The 18,805-nt window shown below is 36.2% G+C and overlaps 1 protein-coding gene across 4 annotated transcripts in view; it reads left to right on the top strand.

Moving 5' to 3' along the window:
* ARHGEF12 (Rho guanine nucleotide exchange factor 12) overlaps positions 1–18,805 on the top strand; it is a 153,422-nt gene that overhangs the window by 71,500 nt on the left and 63,117 nt on the right. For 3 of the 4 annotated variants that reach the window (XM_045797990.2, XM_045797988.2, XM_045797987.2), the window contains exons 2-4: positions 5,177–5,200; positions 6,685–6,770; positions 8,368–8,424. In XM_045797990.2, the coding sequence (XP_045653946.2) occupies positions 5,177–5,200; positions 6,685–6,770; positions 8,368–8,424 (167 nt within the window). The remainder of the gene's footprint in view (positions 1–5,176; positions 5,201–6,684; positions 6,771–8,367; positions 8,425–18,805) is intronic. The other variant, XM_045797989.2, reaches the window with a different exon arrangement.

The following is an 18,805-nucleotide window of genomic DNA, read 5'->3' as shown; positions in this document are numbered from 1 at the left end:
AAGTGGGTTGAGGTTCTCATACTTTTTTCTGGCAGTTCCCTTTGCTTGGTTTTTTGAAGTGAATAATTAGAAGTCTAAAAAGACATGGCATAGGTTAATGACGATACTCATGACCTCAGAGGAGAGTTATTTAGGAACTGTACGGGAGATATTCCCATAAGTGATACTGTTCCAGATTGTCCATGAGGGAAAAAGAGCATGTAATAAATAAGATGTTATTTTTATTGTGAATTACTTTTCTCAGTTCAGAAACATCCAATATCCAATTTATAATATCTGGCAGAGGCAGTTAATTTAGAATTCACTCTTTGATTTGTCGAAGTGTGTCCAGGAAAGAAGAGCCACTTACTAAGGCTCATTCTTCAGTAAAAGTGGCAGTATCCTAAGCTATGTTTAAGAAATTAATTTGAGATCTTCTTACATTACATTGTAGTGAATCATTTTTGGGTTTTACACCAGAACTGAGCTTCCTGGTCCTTGTTTCTGTGGTTTTGTATTGCAAGGTCCAGAGGTTTAAAACTAATAACAACACCATGAAAATTCTCCGTGAGTCATCCTGTCAGCTGTAGCTTCTGTTTGAGTCTTTCTGATATAATTAATATTTAATGCCAGCTCTGCTAGCAGGTTTTCATGCTTTTGATCTATTTCCTAATAAAAAGGTATGATGGTAGATAATTTTCAGACTTTTTTTTTTTTTTTGCTATTTCCATAATTTTTAGTTCTTTTAGTGAGTCTAAGCTAGACCAGTTATAAATTGTAGGTGGTGAAAGGATTTATGACTGGTGTTTTTTTGGAGGGATAGGAGTGGTAGTGGTCATTACTACTTTTGGTTCTATGAATCTTACTGTCCAGAGATCTAAAGATTGATTTAACAGTGTAGCTGAAGTCAGCAGTATGTTCTAAATCCCTATACTTAAGGGTACTTAAGTATTGCAGACAAATGCCCTTTTAGCTGTTTTGTTTGTTATTTTGTGAAAAATGATATAATACCAGAGCTAGCTGGTTCATATTCATATTGGAGTAATTTCAAATTTTAGTGTTGCGCTTCAGACTATTTAAATTATTTTGTAGAAATAGATAAATAAAAAACTTGATTTACATCCAGGACATGGAATGCCTTAATCACTCTTGATACTTTAAAGGAGATGCGGAAATAATGGACTCTCTTACTAAGTGGCAGGTATGGTCAACACAATTTCATAGGCCTAAAAAGAAAGAAAATCCCTGACCCTACTTGCTAAGAAAATTAAAAGTTTTGGTTGTAACCTGATCTTTTCTCTTACCCTGCAACATCTGGGAAGTTTGTTAACTTGAGTATTGACGTTAATTTTATATGACTTGGCAAGTTAAACCTATAGTTTCATCATTGGCTTTGAATTATGCATTTCTGTGGATTTTTCTGAGCTAAAAACCTATTTGAATATTCTTAGTCTTTAAGTTTATTTTTCTTTTCTACTTAATTTCAAGTTAAGTCTCTAAAGTTTAGATTTTATTTTTGTTCTAACAGATAATAATTAAGTGGTTATTATGTGCTAGGCAGTGCTTCTCATTTAATGCTTCGCATTTTCTAATTCTCAAAACAAAATTGTAAGGTAGGGACTGGTATTATCACTATTTTACAGAAGATTGTTGGAGAGTCTGAGCACCTTGTACAAGTGTAAAAGCACCTTTTAAATTGTGAAACTGGAGTGCAAACCTCGTTATTCTTTCTCTGAGGAGCCCCTGTCCCTGAGGCCTTGAGATCACACGCAGTTTTCACGGACGGTAACGGTATTGGAATGCTGTATTTTTTGCCTTGATGTTTGTCATCGCTTTGTGAGGAGTGAGCCTTAGACTTCTCTTAACTGCAGTCTGTTTTGCAGAGATCTTTGTCTAGAAACTCTCCTCACTGGCATGAATTCCAATAAGCTAGTGCTTTATTTCATTGATTCCAAGGTGCACGGGCTTTTCATCCTGCCTTTTCACATTGCTAAGGTCAGGATGTATCGTACAATGGAATTATTGAGAATTCTAAATTTAGTAGCTAACATTGTTTGCTAATGAAAACTTGCCCATTATCCAGCATAGGGACCCTGAACTTAACTCTCCTCGTTTCAGTCATCCCTTATGAAGAACCATCCAGAGTCCCAAATTCTTTATCATAACTAAACCCAAGAGAAAAAACATCTAATACTTTGAAGGAGAGAGAGAGGGTAGGAATTAAGGTTTCAGTGTGGTATCTCAATTTTTCCTTTCAGGACACTTTCTTTCAGGAGTAATGTCAAAGGCTAGCTCTCTTCTCACAAAAAAATCATCTGTAAATGGAGAAAATGACTTCTAATAGGCTATGTATTTTAAGCAAATACGTGATAACACAAACTTTGATGGCCCTTTGTAGCGTTTTTAATCTAGAAGAAATTCTCTTTAACAGTCTTAAGGGGATATCCCAATTAGAAAATCATGTATATGTATGTATGTATTATATAGTTAAATATGTGTACGTGTGTGTGTGTATATATGTATGTGTGTGTGTGTGTGTGTGTGTGTGTGTGTGTGTGTAGTTAAACCTGGCTAAAACTGGAAGTTTTACTAAAGCAAATATTATTTATTGGGTTTGGGTTATTTAATTACCAAATCACAGCTCCCTTTACACTGTAATAACATATTGGGAGGAGTATGAAAATAAAAACTTTGGGGAAGCTTCTGTAGTGCTACCTAGGGCTTTAATATTAGAGCTCAGAACTTATAAGAAAAAGGCATCCTGAGTCAAGTGAGTAAGTGTAATTGTGAACTTTAAGGCCCTTGGTTAGGATTTGTGGCATTCAAGTATGCTTAGTATAGGTAGTCCAAAATAAGGGCATCTAGTTATCCCAATGGCTCTAATTTCTGACAACACTTTCCCTTTTAAATTACGGTTCTTCATATTGGCACTTGGACTTCGTCTTAATTTGGCAAAAGACATACACACATATGTCAATATGCACAAACATGTTCATTGTTGGCTAAATGTCCAAGTCATCAATATGATATTTTTGAAAGCCAGATACAATGTGATTAAGCACATCCAACGTTATTCTGCATTCCACTACAGCTCTTTCCCATAGATACATACTCTTTCCCATAGATACAGAACCAGAGGAGGTTGTCACGATTGCATGATTGGGTTACTGAACGGACAGGGACTTGAAAATAGAGGATTTTGTGCACCAGAATTGTTTCATCAGCCTAGTGTTGGGCGAATTGTGGAATTTAGTGATTAGGGAAAAAGTACTGTGATGTAAACATTTTTGTTTGAGAGAGGCTCTTCACCTGTACTTTAAGAATATCGTAAATAGATTATGTTAAGCAAATTTTTCTGTACAGTCGTCCTTGTTCTTCATCTTTTCCTTTCATTTTTATCGTCCTCTTTCCCCTCCTTTTCCATTCCCTCGTAAGAGAAAGCAGCTCAGGAAGCTGACTTACAATCAGTAGTCTGGGAACTTCCGGGATTCTTTACCAGAATCTCCCTGGATGTTGCAGTCCTGACGCAAGCAGCATTGTTTTGGGGTCGGAGTTTTTATAATGGCTATCAGGAAGAGTGGCTAAGGTTGCTAACTGCAGGTATTATCCTTTGTAGAAACTCAGTTGGGAATTCTTTTCTGCCAGCATCTATGTTCATTTCTAAATTAAAAAAACATATTCCTACCTCCCCACACTCCCCCAACAAGTAAGGATGAACTTCCTATTTCTGAAAATTTGATGATCTTTTGTAGTCGGTCTATTCTCTAGAGCAGTTTACTCTTATCCCAGGACCTCTTTTCCTTGTTATCCCTAACTTTGTTGTGAGTTAACATGCACTTATTGTGGAAGTTTTTAGATTCTTTGTCTTTTTCTTTGGATCAATTCTGGTTTATATGGGAGTTAAAGGAAATTGTAATTAAACTTGTACTTTAGAGGTTTTTTAAAACTAAACTATCTCCATGATAAATAGTCATTTAAGTATCATTGTTTTATGTTTGTTTCTTACTATGTTTACTAATAACCTTTTTAAAAAACTAACAATTTTATTGATATTCTTAATAAATCCTGTTTTTGTTACCCAGGCTAAATAATCTTTACATAAAATGCCGTGGGTTGAGGTAATTTCTGAAATGACAGATCCTAAAAGGGGAATGGGAGGAAATCCGAAAACACTTGTAGACTTTATGTGTAACGTCAAATTCTTATCAAGAAGCCTCCAGTAATGTTTCTTTCAAAAAAGGCATCCAGGAAGAAATGCAGTTCTTAATAGCCTATAGAACTGAAGAAAGAAAAGATGTACCCTTTGCTTTCTACTTTTGGAACATATTCTTAGTAACTGGTAGTACTGCAATGGTATTTTCTCTAGACTTCTCTTATAAATGCTAAACATAAATAAATGAGAATTGTGATTTGATTATGATCAAAGGATAGTAGACACAGATCAGTAGAGCAGTAATCAGCACCCAGATATCTTGGGGTATGGGGAGAGGTGATGGACAGGAAGAAACCTTTCCTTGCTAGGGAAACTAAGTATAGTATTTTAATGGTAAGATATTTCTCTTTGGGGGCGCCTGGGTGGCACAGCGGTTAAGCGTCTGCCTTCGGCTCAGGGCGTGATTGATCCTAGCGTTAATGGGATCGAGCCCCACATCAGGCTCTTCCGCTATGAGCCTGCTTCTTCCTCTCCCACTCCCCCTGCTTGTGTTCCCTCTCTCGCTGGCTATCTCTATCTCTGTCAAATAAATAAATAAAAAATCTTTAAAAAAAAAAAGATATTTCTCTTTGCCTTAGTTTTTAAAAATCTGTAAAATGGAAATATCTTTATAGATATTTTTTAGGGTTCAGTGAGATAGCATATGTCAACAGCTTAGAATAGTGCTTAGCATGTAGTAAACCCTCAGTAAATTTAGCTGTTGCTATTCGTATTTAGATTTTTAAAAAGAGAACCCATACTCAGTGACAGCTCATGGTAAATGCACCTGCAATTTAAGATTTAACAAAGGAAAAAAAAAAAGATTTAACAAAGGAGTTATTAAAAAATAGCATCCAGCTTCTTACTCCACCTGTTGGTTGAATCTTGTTTTGGGAAAGTTAGCGTAAGTTTTAAATCTCTTATTCTGATTTAGTAGAATGAATAAATTTAATAATCTTATAATTGAAATAACTACATCTTTCCTTTCTTTTTCCTTTGTTTCAGGTTTCCCCTCAAAAAACCTATAAGGTAAGTTGTTCAGTTGCCCTTCATATGCTTAGGTTAAATCTTAATTAGAAGCATTCCTTTGAAATTATGGCGGATTTTTGTGGCTTTTGAAAATGTGGATTTAAGTAGTTTAAAATATCAAAATGTTTTACAAATTTAAAATATAGCAGGTGTTGCATATTTTTTCTGGAAGACAGCATTGTTTTGATAACATTTTCAATGTTTTTAATATAAGCATTTTAAAAGTTTGTTCAAATTGATAGTTAAGGTCACTCCCTATGAAGAGATTTAATTTTAAAATCTATTGTGACTGTTTGCAGTTGTGAGTAGCTTGGGGAGTGTAAATGGCTTGCCAGTTTTTGATGTATTTTATCACTTGGGTAACTACAGCTGTCTTTAGTTAATGAACTTTGGCAAACTGAATCAGTCTTAATTACTTTAAGACAGTAAAGGAAAAAATTCAAAATGTTCAAATATGCCGGTGCTCACAGCCATATCTCCCTATGTATTCAGGTCCTGGGACTAAATGCCTTTTCCTCAGTGCTTATTCTCACTGCTCTCTCATCCTAGTTGTCATGAATATTATTTAGGATGTAAGTAGTATATCATTCCTAATTATGTTAGTACTTTTATCATTTTTAGTGACAGCATGGTCCAGGATACCAATGCTAATCTTGGCATTTCAGGTAATTAGTAGAGTATGCATTACAGTGAGGGTCTTATTTGCTGCCCTGCCATTATCTGATCAGTATAATTGGGTAGGCCATAGGAAAAATAATAATTCTAGTGTCATCTGGGCCTGCCTGACTTCTGTAGCTAGAACTTTAGTGAGGCTTGCCTAAGACTGATTTTTTTTTTTAACTATTCTCATCCATGCTACATTTACACAGTGATTTTGAACCTGACCATAGTAGATGTAGGGTCAGGCCTGGGAAAGTGTTGAATTACTTTCAGGCACTGTTTTCTTACCTGTTCAATGGAAGTCATAGTAACCTGTGAAAGCAACTGAAAGAATTTAAGTAATTTTATTTTATTTTTAAGATTGTATTTATTTATTTGTCAGAGAGAGAGAGAGAAACAGAGAGCACCAGCAGGGAGAGCTGCAGGCAGAGGGAGAAGCAGACTCCCTGCTGAACAAGGAGCCCGATGTGGGACTCAATCCCAGGACGCTGGGATCATGACCTGAGCCGAAGGCTAGACCCTTAACCGACTGAGCCACCCAGGCATCCCCAACATAAGTTATTTCTAAGAATAAAATAGACTTAATACTAAATACTGCTTTTATTATTTTTAAGCACTTTTTATAACCAAATAACTGGATTCTTTATTACACATAGCATAGACTGAATTTAAAACTTCTTGAAAAATGTAAGTCAGATTTAGGAAGATGTATAAGGTAAACTGATTACTTGGATTCTCTTTGTAAGACACACTTGCAATTAAATTAAGTTGTTATTCTGTTGATTTGCCTGTAGTAAATATTTGACTGCTTTACTTTAATTTAGGCATGGGAGTATTTTGAACCGAGAGTCACCAACAGATAAGAAGCAGAAAGTTGAGCGCAGTGCATCACATGATTTTGATCCTACAGGTAAAACACTTTGTTCCCAAAGAATATTGAGAGTAGTTTCGTTCAGAATAATTGAACTTAAGCTATATAACTACCTGAAACCCTCAGGAGTTATTGTTTGGTCTGTTTCCGACTCTCCTTCTTGTTCAATGATATAATATAAAACCTGTGCTTTCAGGAGGAATGCAGCATTTTTAACGTTCAACACTATGGATTCCACTAGGAAGCATCATTGTAGAGTGTCTTTTATTCAAAAACAATGACGATAATAAAAATAGTCATTATATCGTAATTGGAGATTCTAGTCAGACCAAGGACTTAGTATTAAAATAAATCATTAAGTGTGAACAGTAGTATCTCATAAAATCAAAGCTCTAAAAACTACAGATTTCTGTAGTCATTTAAAGATTCATGTGTGATCATGGTAAATTGGAGTATTAGATAAAATCCAACTTCAGAGATTATTGATCATCTAATTTTAGAGTAAGCAGATGAATAGAGAGATCCCTTTTTCTTCAGGCAAAAATATTCTGAACTCGGAGAGTCTTTTAAGTCGTGTTGTTCTTTCCTGAGGTTTTCATGCTAGTAGATTTCTGACTAGTTATATTCTTAATTTTATACAAATAGATTGAACTCCTGTTGTAAAATATGGGCTTTTGCTTTCTCCTTATAAAGTCACAGCATTTAATTTATAAAAAATGCTGGATAATTTCACTTTTGTCATTTGAAACTGATAAGTGTTCTTTGTGTACCTACTGTTTTACTCAGTTGTATGTTCCTATGACAAAAGATAAAGTAGGTAATTGCTAATGTCATGGATACATAAATAAAATGTATCTTTTTGGATATTTTTGTTTAGAAATACGATTTTTAATAGAGCGTATTTTTTGTGTCTAACTCAGATGTTTCATACTTTCAGTATAAACCAGTATTTTGAAAAAAAAAATAACAAATACTATCCAGAAAGGGAAGAATAGGAAGTGAATAGCTAATAATTTACTTGCATCTTGGGTCGTAGGTAAAAATGAAATACCGATCATCAATTTATTTAGGCTTTGGTGGTGGGGTATAACTTCTGGATCTCCATTAAAAGATAATTTTTAAATTTCTGACACCTAATTTTGACATCATGGGGCTCAGAGGCTTTTATTAATATGATTAGTTATTATCTTGTTAATGAGTTTCTGCCCTGTGTTCATGTAAACACTAGAGTCTTGTTAGATTGGCTTATTCTGTATTATTCCTCTGTGGTGTGCCCATCTCCAAAGACAGAGTTTGCGAAGTGGTACGCGGTGCTTCAAAATGAGATTATTATAGCTTTTAGTGCTTTTGTCATCTCTATGATTGTCAGATGATATATTTTGTAGACTATTCATGTGTTGTTTTGTTTGAAGATATTTTTATTGCACTGTCTTTTCTTCAATAGATCTTTAAAATATGTCATTACTTGTGCTGTTCGTGAGTGTTCTGAGTGCTGTCACCTGTGATGTTCATACTTTGCGTTTTGCACGATTTAACTTGATCATGATTCATTCTTTTCCCCCCCCCCATGAATTTTTCCCCTTACATTGGTCTCCATATTTTCTATATCTCTCTCCTTTTCTCCCGCTCTGTGCAGATAGCTCCTCCAAGAAGACAAAGTCTAGTTCAGAGGAGAGTAGATCCGAGATATATGGTAAGCTAATGTAGCCAATTCAGCCTTGCACCTCTGGAGCTTGCTTCATGCTGTTTCTTTTTTTTTTTTCTTTTTTTTTTTTAAGTAAATAACTGCAGCCTTCCTTGTGTCTGCTCTGCATGGCATGACCTACTGCAGGGAAAGGGAGCCTGGGGTTTTAATGTGGCTGCCACTGGGAAGCTTAAGGTTGCTAGAAACTAACATCGTAGAGTAAGAGTAGGCCACATGACCCATCTTCTCTTTTATCTTGTGTATGATGGGAAAGTGATGATGTCTAATATGTTTGAGTTGGGTTCCTCCACATAACATGGGTGGGCTTTGAATTCTTGGCATCTTCTTCCCATGTCCCATTTGCTGTGTTTGGATCATGTAGAATTTCATGGCACCAGTCTTTCCCTCTAAGCAGAGTGCTGGTGTGACTTAGAGGTGTTACCAATTCTTTGGAATTTTTATTTGATTTTTTAAATTCTTTTTATTGGCCTCATCATCTGGAAATGCTGTTTATGTATGATTTATCCACAACAGCAAAAATACCTTAAGTATTTTATTTATATGGCTTGAAGAATTTGCTTATGCCTTTCATAAATTTCCCTGAAGCTTATTCTGAATAGGAAAATGTCAAAATGACACCTTTTAAAAATAATTTTCACAAAGAGCAAGTTTAATCTGAATGGTTAACTTTTGCAACAGATGATTGAAGCACTAATATTTCTAGGCTGTGTCCTGTCTTCCAAAGATAATATAAACCATGTTTGTGAAGCTCATACATGTTTTTCCCTTTCCTCTGCACAGTTTTACCTGCCCTCTTGCCTTGTTTTGGCATCCGATTAGTGCTTTGAGAAAAGTGAATAGGAGAAACACTGCTTGGAACCAAGACTTTTAAAATAATCTCTGAAAGACTAATAAGTTATATATTTTTTAAGATGATTCCAGAGTTGGCCTCAAAGGAAAACCAGGTCTTCTCTAAATGAGCCACGAGTCTATCAAATGGTAGTTTCCCCAGATGTAGCTGTTTCCTAGCCTGACATACATGAAAGGACAAAAAAATACATGAAAGTGCCCATCCTTGCCTTTAAGACATTTTATCATTTATATCTCCTGACACTTAAGCCCATAGTATCACATGCTTTTTAATATTATGAGGCCTCAGTGATGGTTTTTAAACCAGTTATTGCTTCTGTGTTAGATAAATAAATAAATATAGTTCTTGGCTTCAGTTTTTGTGACCAGTGCCTTTTTGTGTGTAGCTAAATCTTCTGCAGTAGTTCAAGACAGAATGTGTACCATGCTGTATGGTACCAAATACCAAAGTATTTGTCTCCTCCTAGGTAAGAAATAGCTTCCGAATTTCTCAAGACTGTCTTTCTGTTCTATATAAAGAGCTTCCTATCGTTTATTCTCTTCTTAGGAATGTGAACACTATCTTTGTTGGCTCCCTTCTTTTCTAGTAGCCTTTGCAATGTTGTATTTCACCTCCCCCACCATTTTCCTAGATCTGTGGTATGTATGCAAAAGCTTGCTGTTTGCTTTGGATGCTAGGATGTTTGATTTGGATGCTAGATTGATAGGTATGTATGCAAAGGCTTGCTGTTTGATTTGGATGTTAATATTTCAGTGATAGGAATATTAACACTAGTTCAGACATGCCATTCACTTGTTAGTAATAGAAACATTTTTAAGTGGTAATGGGGAAATAAGGTGTGGCTTATAAGGTATGTTTGTTTCTTGAAAACCCTCGAAATACCTTTTTTGGAAGGTACTGAGCCATGGGTCCTTAAAAAGCACGTATAAAAGGGATGACTTGATAGAACAGAGTTAGTGTGCTAACTTAAATCTCTTTGACATTACAAATATTTTATCACCTGTGTGAATAGACATCCTTAGACTGTGCCGTTAGCGCAGATGAAAAAGAATCTCTAGGGAATCAAGAAAAGCTAGGAAATAATGGAATATGGTTGAGTAGAGTCATACCAGCTGCCGACATTGCCTGGGTGTAGGGTCTCTTACCACGCCCACTTCTGACTTCGGAGATTTTGCACTGTCTTAGGGAAGAATTCATTAGCTCGATACTTCGACAAACGCTAGTTCTTCACTTAACAAACTATTTATTTTGAACTGTCTTAGCCAATTTTAGAGCTGTTTGGTGAGATAGATTTACTTTGCACATTTTAAAAGAAAACCAAGTGTTTGTTTTGCGTTGACTTTTCTTGTTAAGTTTCTGCCCTGGCAGTATATCAGTATTCATTCCATTTCTCCTTATTTTTCCCTCTGTACCTTTTGGAGTCTGTTGGTCATGTGCAGATCGTGTTTCTGATCTACAATTTCAATTATTCTTAATTTTCTATTTTTCTCATGAATATCATAATGGAGAAATGTGGATTTTTGTGGGATATGAGAGAGTTAGCGGGGGAAGGTGGAGTTGGACAGCAGCCTCTTCCTGCCTTCCATCTTGGCTTCGTGAAGAGATTCTAGCTGATAGGATTATGTACAAAAAGTAAGCCATGTCTTTTTGAAACTCTCTCAATCTGCTGGGGCTGCTATAACAAAATACCGGAGACTTGGCTTAAATAACAGAAATGTATTTTCTCTCCCTTTTCGAGGCTGGAAGTATGAGATCGGGCGCCAGGTTCTGCCGAGAGCTCTCTCCTGGCTCGCAGATGGCCACCTTTTTGCTCTGTGCTCACATGGTCCTTCTTTGGTGCAAGCACAGGTGAAGAGAGAACAGTCTCTCTGGTGTCTCTTCTTATAAGGACATTAAGCCCTCATGAGGGCCCCACTCTTATGACCTCATCTAATTCTAATTACTTCCCAAAAGCCTCACCTCCAAATACCATTACATATTAGGGGTTAGGGCTCAGCATATGAATTGGGGGGGGACACACAAATGATAGTCCATAACAGAAGCCAACTGTTAGTACTTGAACTGTCCTGGTTGGATACTTCAGAGTTTATTTTTTTTTAAAGATTTTATTTATTTATTTGAGAGAGAGAGAGTGCACAAGCATGAGAAAGAGAGATCATGAGCAGGGGGGAAGATCACTGAGCAGGGAGCCCGCCATGGGACTCGAGCCCAGGACCTCGGGATCATGACCTGAGTCAAAGGCAGATGCTCAATCGACTGAGCCACCCAGGTGCCCTTCAGAGTGTATTTTTTAAAAATTCTTACCTTTTTTAAGTTCAGCCTTCTCAGATGTATAAAGGTAAAAGTCCCCAAGTTATTCTTTCTGCTTTCCTCTTCAGCCTGGCAGAGAGCATTGTACAACATGAAACTTCTGTGTCCTCATAAGTCACCCACTTCCTAGCCTCTTGAAGTCTGACTTCTGAACACATACTATCTGGAAGATAAACCAAAGATCCTACTTAAAAATCTGTCACCTTTTTCTCAGTTCTCACCTTCCTCTGACACATTGGCAATGCTAACATCCTTTTTTTTGGGGGTTTCTGTAATATTTCATTAATCTGGTTCTTTTCTCTCTGCAGTTGTTTTGTCCTTTCTTTACTGATTGCTTTTTCCCTTTTATAGATGTAGGTGTGGCCCGCACGCCTGCCCTTGATCTTTTCCCCTGTGCCCAGTCTTATATTTTTAACTGTTTACTGAATACTTTCATTCTGACCATCTTGTAAATTCAGAATGACCAATGTGCAATTCATGCTTGTTCCCTGTGGCTAGACATCAGTCTTCCTCATGATTCCCCTGATTCTTTTCATGGCACTGCCATTCTGCCACTCACCTAGTCTTGTTTTCTTAAAGTTCTCTTTGACTGCTCTCTTTCCCCCGTCCTCAGGAGTCAACAATTGGCCAGGTCCCGTGGATTCCACCATCACATTATCTTTCATCTCTTACTCTTTGGTTCTGTCGCCACTGTTTTGTTCAGTTTTCCATCGTATCATAAGACTATTTGCATAGACTCATAATTTTCTTTCACATTGATTCACTTCCTTTTCTCCATTCTACTGTCTGTTAGATTATATTATTAAAGTAAGGATTTGGTCATTCACTTACTAGGAAAGTACAAATAGTTAATTAAAATGTGCTATAATTTGTTTCCAGTTTATCATTCTTTTTTTTTTTAAAGTGAATTTTTTTTTTGAATATTTTATTTATTTGACACAGAGAGCCAGTGAGAGAGGGAACATAAGCAGGGGGAGTGGGAGAGGAAGAAGCAGGCTCCCAGCGAAGGAGCCTGATGTGGGGCTAGATCCCAGGACTCTGGGATCACGCCCTGAGCTGAAGGCAGACACTTAACGACTGAGCCACCCAGGCACCCCTCCAGTTTGTCATTATGCCTTAATCCATACTTAATCCTTACTTCTACTATTGTTTACCTATAGGTACGAGCCTCTCCTCCAAATTTTCCCTTTCCAAATGTGGCTTGGTATTCTTTCTTTGCTCATGCCGTTCCCATTGTCTTGAATGGTTTACCTCCCATAACTCTCTATCCTACACGGCCCAGTTCAAATACTGCCTCCAACACAGGGCTTTCCTAGGTTTGCCCCGCTGCTCTGTGGTCTAACCTTTCACATCCTATTTTGTATCTAATATTTGTGTTTCTGTCCATCTTTGCATCTCCCATAATGCCTGACACGGTGGAGGCACTCAGTTAATGAGTTTTGAATGAGTGATTATTGATATCAGAATGAAGTATTTTAGTAAGGAGAACTGATAACATAAGTTGTTGACTCATCTTGATTGGATTTTTCTTCTTTTCAGAAAAATTTCAAGGCAGAAGAAAACATAACTTAGATATCTGAGTCTTAAACTGCTGTTAATAGTCTAAAAGAATGAAATCAGCATACTTGGAAGTTAAAGCTTCCTCTTGCTGGCAGCATTGTGCATTTAGAATCCAGAAGCTTCTTAATCAAAGGATTATCTGAGGTCTTACTCATAAAACATGTATGTCTGGCAGCAGTTTAAAAATGAGCTGTTTTTATGAGGTTGCACATGGTCTTTCTCCACACCCTTCCCTGCAGCTAATTCTTGAGAGGTGAGACTTAGAGAAGTTTGGTCATGTAATAAAATGAAAGGTGAAGAAAGACTAGTATGCTTTCACTAGAATAAATGCAATATGGAAGGTTCAGCATGTTGCCTCGCATATTGAACGCTCCGTTTTCCATAATTTGCTGTTTGGTACTATTGTTGTTGCTTTTTCCAGGAATGTATTACAGTGAAATCTGAGAGTACTTTCTCCTCTTTTTCAGAGTACCTTTTTATGACTTCTTCCCCTCCCCACTCCAGAGCCTTACAAAGGCTTAATTTTTTTCACTTTCAAAATACCATCCTTGGTAATTATTTTTTGAGTAGGAAACAGTCATTTTATGTTGGTTTCAAATACCACAGTCATAACAAGAAAAAGAAATGTCCTTTGTTATAAAGAGAAAATAAAATTTAGGAAAGGGTAGTATTTATATAAATTTTATAGAACATTTTTATTTCACTGATGATATGAAGCATGAGATCTATTATTGGCTTCCAGGTGAGATAGCATAATACTTAACAGACAGGAAATAAATAAAAATGTATTGGTAACTAGAGGACTTATTTTAGGGTAGGTGGGAAATCAAATTGTTTTAGTTAGAATTTAGGCAGGGCAGAAGGTTAGTGTCCTTATACAAATATTTCTCTACTTTGCATGGTTTTCAGGGCTATGATTTTACTTTTTCCTAAAAAGTGATTGGGTATGATTTAAAATGTCCTGTATCTAGAATAAATTCAAATTTACATAGTAAATAGTCATTGAGTACCTATTGTATGCCAGGCACTATGACGAGGGATAGAGATACACAAATAATAGGATCTGTGCCTGCTTTCTAGGAGTTCACAGTCTAGCACAAAAGAAGAATCTTAATAAATTGTGGTAAGTTCATGAGATGATGCACTTGTTTACCTATACTCCATATGCCCTTAAAAAGTAGATAGTTGTGAAAGAAATCTTCTGTGGCACTAAGAATGATGAGAATGAAGAAGTATTACCATGACCGAGTGTCAGGGGTGGTTGAGCCTCATCATTATCTTACCTATTGGACACCCTCTGCCTGTCTTCACACATAGTGCTTGGATGCAGCTCACACTAAAGTGACTTGTGACCTTAGAAAAACTCATATTCAGAGGTAAACACATGGTATGATAATTCTAACAGACAATAAGTGATTTAGCAAAACAAACCAACCAACAAACCATGGACTATATGTATAGTGTGTAAAAACCAGAAAAAGTAAAAATGATGGAAGGTGTTGGTTGGTTGGTTGGTTTTAATTAATGAAATGTGAAAATGGCTATTTTGGAGTTAGGGCTCATCTTTTAACTTTCCCTTCTTTTGTAAAACCTATGGGGCCCGTTATCTGTCCCATACTCTGATTCTTCATTAGATACTGCCCTTGTTTCCCTAAGTCTCTGTTGTCCTTTCCTGCCAAGCTTTTAAGTTCTTTGCGGGCACACACTTGTAGTAGTTTTGTATTCCTCACAACACCCACAGACTACCATGTTAAATAACTGGTAGACAGATGTTCGATGCAAATTTGCTAAAACAAAAAAGTGGATTTTTGTCAAAAAGGACATTTCAGCAATGTGATAATTTAGTCCTTGGTGATTTTAGTGTTGGTGTATCAGTGATTTCAATGTGAAGTATTTGTGATTTCAGTGTTAAGGGTGTGAAAGGTAGAATTTTTCCTCTGAGGTGGGTTAAACAGCTTCTGGTCTACAAGTAGAACATGTCTCTCGAGGGAAAAAAAAGCGTTCTATTTGATTTTGAATGGGAAGGAACATAGTAGGTCTAAGCATTTGGAAAACTGGATCTCTGAATTTTGAATGGCATGGTAGCTTAGTTTTTACTTAATTATGACCCCCAAATCCAAGTTTATGCAGATGGCATAGATTCCTAGGACAGAATAGTATCAATTTGAATGGCAGAGATTCTGATTTGGCTGTATTTGGAAGGCATGTTTTCCTTTTGTATTGTTCTAGTGATTCTTATGGTTCTATATGATCTGATATGTTAAAAGTATATCAGGTTCTCGGATTAGCAGATAGAATAATAATAAATGGACAATATAGTAGGGTTGGGGAGAGGAGAAGGATGAATAGGATATGCACACAGCTTTTTCTCTGTTCCCTCCTTATCCTTTGTTCCTCATCTCCTTTTGATATTAAGAGGGAAAGTTTTCAGGCTGGACAATTTTGAATCATAGAAAACAAGTTTGCAATATTCTGAAGTAATCCTACTACATTTACTCAATTTTTAGCAGTCTGTTAGGACCCTAGGCATGTTTGCTAAAATTGACTGTGTGTCAGTGACCTCCCTCTCTGAGCTTCCATCCATCTCTACACTCCTCAACTTTTCTAATTTTTGTTAATTCATGAGCAATTAAAAAAAATTTCCTTCTATGTCTGAACATTTGCCAGTTCCTGAAATAAGATTGTAAACAAGAATAGAACCCCTCCATTCTTGAAGCATGTAATCTAGTGAGTGGGTAAAAACAAATACAATCAATTGGGAGTGATAATGATACTAGGGGAGTAAATAGGGGGCACTGTCTGTAAGGTGGTACCTAACCTGATCTGGATATTTAGGAAAAGCTTACAAGAGAAGGTGATTTATTTCTTCAGGCCTTCTTACTGTCTCCTATATTTTAAAGTTGCCTTCTTAGAAGAAGCCCTGCTCTATAATATTTCCCTTCTCTATTCCTTCCCCATCCAAAACTAATTTGCTTGTTTGTTAAAACAAAATTTAGACAAAGACATAAATGAGGATTGATCCATTAAGGAGCATTTGCATTAACGATAGGAGTTTAACATGAAACTGTTTTTAATTGATTTTTTTAATTTATGGCATGGATAGATGAGTAATATATTTCTGAGCAGGAAAATCTAAGGGCAGTGTACCCCTAATCATAATAAAATACTTAACATTTGTGAGTCCTAATTTATATTTGTCAGGCATTAAGCTAAATAATTAATAGATATTATATACAAGTGAAATACACAAATGTAGAGCCGTAGGGGCAGAGGGAGAGGGAGAGAGAATCTTGAGCAGACTCCCTGCAGAACGTGGGCCTGACATGGGGCTTGATCTCACAACCCCGAGATCATGACCTGAGCCAAAACCAAGAGTTGGACGCTCAACTCACTGAGCCACTCAGGTGCCCCCAAATGTAGCAAACTCTTAATGCCCACTACTCCTCTCCCTCATTTTTTACAAGCATCCTGTTCTCTACAGGGATCAGAAAAACAGTCTGTTTAAGAAGCCCAGTGGCTGAGCACAGCAAACCCCATTAGAAACCTTTAATTCACTGATTTTCATTCAGCTCTTACCAGGTGGGATGGGAGAACTGGGGAACATTGATTTAGTATGAGAAAAATCTATATTGTGTTGCATTTGTCTTGATTTTTATTTTGAAGTCACAATATCTTATTTATTTTCAAATTTTAGATAATTGTAAAGGAGATCATCAAATGTTTATGTTTCCAAAACCAGGCGTGGATTTTAAAAGATTCTAGTAAAACATTGTCCTTATTCAATCCTGAGGGTCTCTCACTCTTATATTTATTGTATTATGTACTAGAAATTAATAAAGAATGCTTCTTCCTTGATTTTATGTATTCATACCCATTCTAGTTATAGTTTTTCCCAATTACTTGATTAAGTCAAAGATTGAATTCTGATAGGTTTCTTTCCTCTGCCCCCATTACAATTTACTATTTTGTGGGAGTGGTGAATTTGCTAATTCAAATACTGTTTGGTGTATAGTAGTCTCTAGAATTGAGGGCTAACAAATTTTGATGTGGAAAATCAACTTTCTTCAGGTACAATTTACAAAAAATAACTTGTAGTCCTTTTAAATGTACAGTTTCATGAGTTTTGACAAAGGAATACACTCATGTAACCATTACCTTGATTAAGATATAGAACATTTCCATCACCCTAGAAAGTTCCTTCATGTCTCTTTGTGGTCATTCTCACCCTTCCTCCCCACCGTGTCCCTAGGCAACCACTAATCTGCTTTTTGTTACTGTCCTTTAGTTTTGCCTGTTCTCCCCGGAATCATATAGTATATACTCTCTCTTGTATCTGCTTTCTTTTGCTTAGCATGATATTTTTGTGATTCATCCATGTTTGTTGCATGTATAATTTATTCCTTTTTTTTCCTTGCTAAATAGTATTTTATTATAACGAATATATGACTGTTCACCCGTTAATCTGTTGATAGATGTTAGAGTAGTTTCTAGTTTTTGGCTCTTAGGAACAAAACTACCATGGATATTTGTGTACCAGTCTTTATGTGGACATGAGTTTTCATTTCTCTTGGAAGTGAAATTGCTGGGTCATATGTAACTCTGTACCTTTATAAGAAATTTCTAAACTGTTTTCCAAAGTATTTGTACCATTTTACACTCCCACCAGCAATGCGTGAGCGTTCCAGTTGCTCCACATCCTTGTCAACATTTGGTATTATCAGTCTTTTTAATTTTAACCATTCAGGTTAGTGTACAGTGGTACCTCATGGTGGTTTTTAGTTTGCATTTTCCTGATGACCGTAGATGTTGAGCACCTTTTCATGTGCTTTTTGGTCACTGGGGTATGTTTCCTTGTGCTTTTTATTCGAATCTTTTGTCCTTTTTTTTTTTTTCTTAAGTAATCTTTTTGACCAATATGCAGCTCGAACTCACAACCCCAGGATCAGGAGTCGCATACTCTACTAAGCAGGTGCCCCAGAATTTTTTGTTCTTTTTACAATGTGTCCCCCCATTATTGAATTATAGAGTCGTTTTTTAAGTATAATCTGGATACAAGTCCTTTATCAGATATTTGTATTATGAATGTTTTCTCCCACTCTGTGCCTTGCCTTTTCATTTTCTTATCAGTGTCTTTAGAAGAGCAGAGATTTAAAATTTTGAGTCCAATTTCTTAGTTTTTTTTTTCTTTTATGGTTGGTGCATTTTGCATCCTAAAAGATCTCTGCCTACCCTAAGGTCTTGATTTTCTCCTGTATTTTCTTATGAAAAGTTGTAGCTTTGTGTTTAGGTCCATGATTTGCTTTAAGTTAATTTTTTGTGTAGGATTGTAAGTTCATGGTCCGTGTTTTCTGTACTGTGATCCCCTTATTTCAGGCTTTCATTTGCAGCAGGCTTACATACTTGTGACATTTTATTAACAGCAAGAAATATATGTATTCATTAATATGCAATCTTTAACATATCCTTTGTTTTGTACATCAGACTTATTTAAAAGGTCATGCTCTTTGTATAAAAATCCTTATTTTGAAGAAATTTTTGCTTTCCAACCAGCAGTATCCTTGCATTATCTCACATGTTTTATATATTGATTTTTGGTGAAACATTTAGATTCTGCAAAGCTGAAAGTATTAAATCTCTGGCTTACACAGA

The sequence above is a fragment of the Ursus americanus genome, chromosome 16, assembly GCF_024610735.1.
Source record: "Ursus americanus isolate L20-20 chromosome 16, mUrsAme1.1.p, whole genome shotgun sequence".
NCBI classification, from domain to species: domain Eukaryota; kingdom Metazoa; phylum Chordata; class Mammalia; order Carnivora; family Ursidae; genus Ursus; species Ursus americanus.
Note: the sequence above shows the minus strand (reverse complement) of the source record. Positions and strands in the feature narration are given on the sequence as shown.